Below are 5,670 nucleotides of genomic sequence, written 5' to 3' on the forward strand. Positions count from 1 at the left end.
AAGTTTCGAGTATGGAGGTTTGTGCGAGAAAAAACATGAGAAGAAGAAAGAAGTGGGGAAATGTGATAAAAAATCCAAAAAAAGACAACTGCCGCTATATATGCGTCGAACGAATGGCCAAGATTTAAAAACTTCTCAACTCCCTTTCTAGATTTTTGCCAAGTGTCAAGGCACAACTGAATCCTCATAAGGTAGTGCTCGGGATTTTCAGAAAAAGGTACTCCCTCTGTCTCAGAATACTCTTTACACTTTTCTTTTTTATATATCCCAGAATACTGTTTACACTTATATATTGGAATATGACCCATTATTATTTTTATCGTTCTACCTTTAAACTATTGGCCCACACACTCTCTCCTCCAAATAAAATAATACCACTCTTATTACCTACAAACTCTAACCATGACTCACATTCTCTATCCATAAAATAAAATAATACTTCATCCGTTTCAAAATAGTTGCACCATTTGCCATTTTGTCACTATTCATCAACCAACTTTGACAAGCTTTCTCTCACCATTATATAAGAAAAAACATAATCAACTGGGATCTTGTTCAATTCGTCTCAACAAGAGGATTCCAAATATCAACTTTTTATATTTTTTACTTATATGCAATTAGAGATATTAACATTCAAAAAAGCTTCTTGGCAAACGTGAAAAAGCAACAGTGCAACTATTTTGAAACGGAGGAAGTACTACTATTACTACCTAATAACTCCTATCATATCTACTTTTCAATAAAATAACAATTGATAACCAAACAACTTATCATCTAAAACTACGTGCCTTGATAAGTGTCAAGAGTATTCTGGGACGGAGGGAGTAATCATTAACTTTTCGAAATCCCTCAACTCCGTGAAGCGACACGTGACACCCAATGAAACAATTTCTTCAAAGAAATTGAATACGATAACACTCTTTGTGTTCCAGACAAACATCCTTAGCGGTCAAGACCCCAAAAGATGCTGGGGGGCTAGTTGTATGGGCATCACCCAAGTACGTTAGCGGATGTCCTTAAGAGGTCCGCGAACATTATATAGGACGCGAATATGTAAATGATATCCCAATTTCATGAAGTCAATACGCTCAGTCGATCCGACAACATTGTTGGCGGTCGTCTAACAAGACAAAATAGAGGAATCTTCCCTTCTGTCAGACGCGTCACAGCAATACACGTGTCAAAGGATTACGTGCTTTGTTAGAGGAATAGTACTTCTATAAGTAGCCCATTAGTACTATTTTGCAAGTACATTCTCTCACGCCTAAAATTGTTTATCTCTCTCCCTACTTTTTCTCTCTAAATATCCTTCGTGGGCACGTACTGACTTCAGCGTCGGAGGGGCTTACCTAACATCCCCAGAGGATACTTTACGTTTTCTTTCCTTGCAGTTATTCACCAACGGATGCCGGCATACTCTTCTCAGGACCGCCAACCTGCTCTACAACCGAAACATAAATGTATGAACGAAATTTGCTGGAGCCTTCATGACTTATGAAACCTCTATACTTGTTATTCCCATTAGTTTGACAAAGTAAAAAAAATCTTTCAGAATGATGATTCAAGAATAGTTCACTATGAAGTGACCTTGAAGGTCATGTTTGCGCCAGACATCTCCCTGGAAAACCTTACCAACCAACCAGGAACAATATCTTCACCTTGTAGGATTGACTGTGAAACATGATCCTTTATTTTGTGTCCATTAATCTGAAACTAAACACGAAAAAACAAATACTTAAAAACGTGAACCTCTTGAATATAATGACTGAAGCGTTGAATGGCAATGCTTGAGGAGGTATTGAAGGGTCGGGTGTGAAAGCGTCGTTAGCGGCATCTCGTGCTGCTACCTATCTCTAAGTTTGTTTTGATGAAACTAACTATTATACCCTCCATTCCCAATGTAATATTCACTCATGTGCTGTACAACCTTAATACTAGTTTGATGCATGGTTTTGTAGATTCTTGGAACCTTCTGTATTATCCATAGTACTCCCTCAGTCGTAGTTTAATACTTTAATCCCTTCACTTATTGTTGTTTGTCCCAATTTATATCTTTGTTACAATTAGATAGTCTTGGATATAATGGATGATCAAGAGTGCACCCATTAGAGAAAACAACTCTAGATTCATTGGATCCGAAGTTCACACCTATACAAAAAGAAATGAAGTATTTAAATTGCAACTTTAAGAAAATAATAGGTCGGGTAAGGATGGTCGTTGCCATAGAGATATTCATGAAGCATAGTCATGAGATAAAATATTGTTCTTTCAATTTTATAACGGTTGACAAATTTTTTGGTTGTGAGATCTCGGAATATTGGTGAAGTACTAAAGTGTGGAGTTGACTTTTAGTTAAGGCTAATTATGCAATCAATTTGATCACTTGTGTTTCTGTAGTGAAAAGGTGAATGCCTTGTGCTAGAAGATGCGGTCGCGATGGAAAGTGTGGTGTGGCTGTCATGGAAAGCGGCCTGCAAGGCAGAGAACATAAACTACCCTCGAGGGTTGCCTCTCCAACAGTCAAGTCAAAGAAATGTCCACGAAAGATTTAGAGAGAGAAAGTGCTCTGAATCCCCTCAATGTAAGTACAAATGGGGTATTATAATACTTTTTCTCACTCTTGGGTGCCTTATACCCCATGCATGTCCATGTGTACGATCTTCATTTAGCCAAATGATGCGTAATGATGAGTATCGTGTTCTTGGCATCACTATGGCCGCTATGGGCCTAACAACCTCTATCATGTACTGACTGACCTTGAGTTATTGTTGTTAACTTGTCTTCGCATCCATCATTATATCCATGTCTGCCATGGTAGTGGCCATGAAGAGATTTGAGATTACACCCATACAACTATGTTGTCGCATCCACCATCATATATATCCATGTCCACCATGGTAGTGGCCGCGAAGAGAGTTGATTTCATACCATTTCAACTATGTCAACACATCTATCAATATATACATGTCCATCATGGTAGTGGCCGCGATATAGTCATGTAATTAATATGTCACCGCATCCATCATTATATCTATGTCCATTATGGTAGTGGTTGTGAAGAGAGTTCGAGTCATACCCATACAAAACTTGTGTACATCTGGGCTTTGGCCTTAACCTAGGCCATATATAGTGGCCGCTTCAAGAATTTAGGATATTGTATTACCACTATTAACCACATATGCATGAATAAAAAATCTAATAGTTCATAATGTAAGTTTTATCCAAAAACTAATGGTCATCCATATTACAATCATATAATTACTTTCTAATAAATAACCAAATAGTTCTCAAAATAAATAAATAATAAAGTCTCCCAAGTTATTTAGGTCATCTATATGAAAACAAGAAAGAAAAGATAAATAGAAGAAATGACAATAGAGCAAAATAAAAGAAGCAATATGAATCTAATCCTTGACCTATTCGTCAATCAGTGTATTTTATTGCAAGTCCAACTACCATGCATTAGAGCACCTACTTGTTTATAGAATAAGTTTCATTCGGAAATCATGATATTTTAGATTCAAGTATGAAATTTGTTGCTCTTATTTCACATATTCAAACTACCTTGTTCTTGAATTCCCACATACACTTGGATTCTCATACTGTCATACACGTGCATACTCATTTTCGTGCAAGATGATGATTCTACAAACTAAAATGTCATTGGAAAATATTTGCAAGAAATTAATTACATTTCGTTCTCAAAGCTTTTGCTATACAATCTCATGTAAGGTTATACATATACAGATTAATCACCTAAACTTTTCAACAAATAAAAGAATGAAAGAATTTTTTAATTACAATTCAGACAACTATGTGCATGATTAGAACAACTTGCTTGCAAACTCATCTACACATCCTCCATTTCTTCTTGATTTGTCAGCTAAATCTCTTAGTTCAGACAAACTCCTTCCCAAATGCAAAGCCATCTTCATCTCAAAGACCTCCCCATTTTCTCTCTTCCCTAAATCACCCTCTTCTAAAGTAGACTCAACAGTCTCTTCTAAGAGCTTAAAAAACCCACCACAATTCCTGTACATCTCAAACACCATCCCTACTTGCCCACCATGCTCTATGGTGTTTACAGCAGCTGCCATCGATCCGGCAACCGCGGCAACAACGCCTGCCACTGGACCACCAAAAGCAGCCCCAACGGCCGCCACGCCGGTCAAAAGTGGACCAGAGACAGCCAACATTTTATTAAACTTCAATGCTTTATTCCCTAAGTGAACATAATCTACAACATCTTTTCTCTTTGTCACTCCTACTATCTCTCTCATATCCTCTTCCAACTCTTTACTCCAACCATTATTTTGCTCATTATCACCTTTGTTGTTGTTGTAAAAACATGTATTATTATCAACTGATGATGAACTTACTGTCTGTTGTTTTTTAGACGGCCACCACACAGCTGGCTCCAAAGTCTTAGGAAACTTATCAAGCATGGCACCCAACAGCGGCAACGGATACGCTCTATCTAACGCCACCACCTCCGCCACCGCTTCCTCCACGTCTTTCTGCACCGGTGTTCTTACTGCGAGGCCGGTTTCGATCTTTCGTTGAAGCTTCTTAAACAGCCTCACCGCGTTCCTTTGCTCCTCAACCAACTGAGAAGGTTGGATCTTATTCATTATCAGAAGAATTCCTGTGCCTGCAACAAACAGTAAGGTTGAAGATACCCTCAACCCTAACCCATGGGGCCCACTCGCTTCAGCGAGTCCTGCCATGGTAACTGCAGTTAAGGTGATCATGTTGACTGAGTTTAACAACAATGAGTTCCAATTCTCACGTTGGTTACATATGTTTTGGTGCATTTCTATACGATCACTTATTTCTTCTAAGATCGCATAATAGAGTTTAATGGTTGTTTGGTTTTGGACATTTTTAGTGGGTGTAATTGGTTTTGATTCTCTTGACAACAAAGGGAGATTAGTAAGCTTATTATTAAGCTCCTTAATAAGAAGTTGTTTTTGAGCTTGATTTGGTACTTTTGGGACTGATATTTTTGGGTACTTTAGGTATTTAGGAACATTAATTGCATTTTTTGTGATAATGAATTTGTTTGAATAAGAAAGAGAACTTTTTGTGGGTAATTGTAAAGTAACCATATTTGAAATAAGATCTGGAACTGAAGATTTCAATTTGTAAGTTTGTAGAAAAATGGATGATATTGTGATGTTGTTCTCTTTGAATTGAATGATGGTATTGAATATTGATGATGTTTTGGGGACTTAGTTTGGGTAGCTAATATTTATACTTGTTTTTGAGAGGAAAATCTAATAAACAAATAAGGAAAAGTAGTAAGGAAAACTGGGTCAGCCTTGAAGATGTTGACTGGTTTGCATGAGATATGGAGTTTTTGACTTGGCCAATTTGGGCAAAGACAAAAAAAGTTGAGACTTTTTCATGTATTGCGTACTATATGAATATCAACTAGGATTCAACTATTCACGTCGTTCGTTGTTTAAGTCTTTTCAAAGTTCAATTTGGGGTTGTAGTAATTGGTAAAATTCACAACACTTTGATTTGTTCTAATATAGAGGCTGTTAGTGAATTAAGCCTATTATCCCTTTTAACCGCCATAGATACTAGCTAAGGTCTTAAGTCTTTTACTTGACAAGTTATGAGTGCTTGGCATGCAATTATAGAATGACATATCATGAGTTCCAC

General features: G+C 37.2%; 1 protein-coding gene across 1 annotated transcript; it reads right to left on the minus strand.

Annotated features, from left to right (window-relative positions):
- Positions 1 to 3,773: 3,773 nt before the first annotated feature.
- LOC104901028 (probable F-box protein At4g22030) lies at positions 3,774 to 5,210 on the minus strand. Its single transcript, XM_010688571.3, has one exon. It carries the CDS (start codon positions 5,106 to 5,108, stop codon positions 3,825 to 3,827), a length of 1,284 nt encoding a protein of 427 aa, XP_010686873.3. The 5' UTR covers positions 5,109 to 5,210; the 3' UTR covers positions 3,774 to 3,824.
- Between the last annotated feature and the right edge of the window lie 460 nt (positions 5,211 to 5,670).

This window comes from Beta vulgaris, chromosome 8 (genome assembly GCF_026745355.1).
Source record: "Beta vulgaris subsp. vulgaris cultivar EL10 chromosome 8, EL10.2, whole genome shotgun sequence".
NCBI lineage: Eukaryota > Viridiplantae > Streptophyta > Magnoliopsida > Caryophyllales > Amaranthaceae > Beta > Beta vulgaris.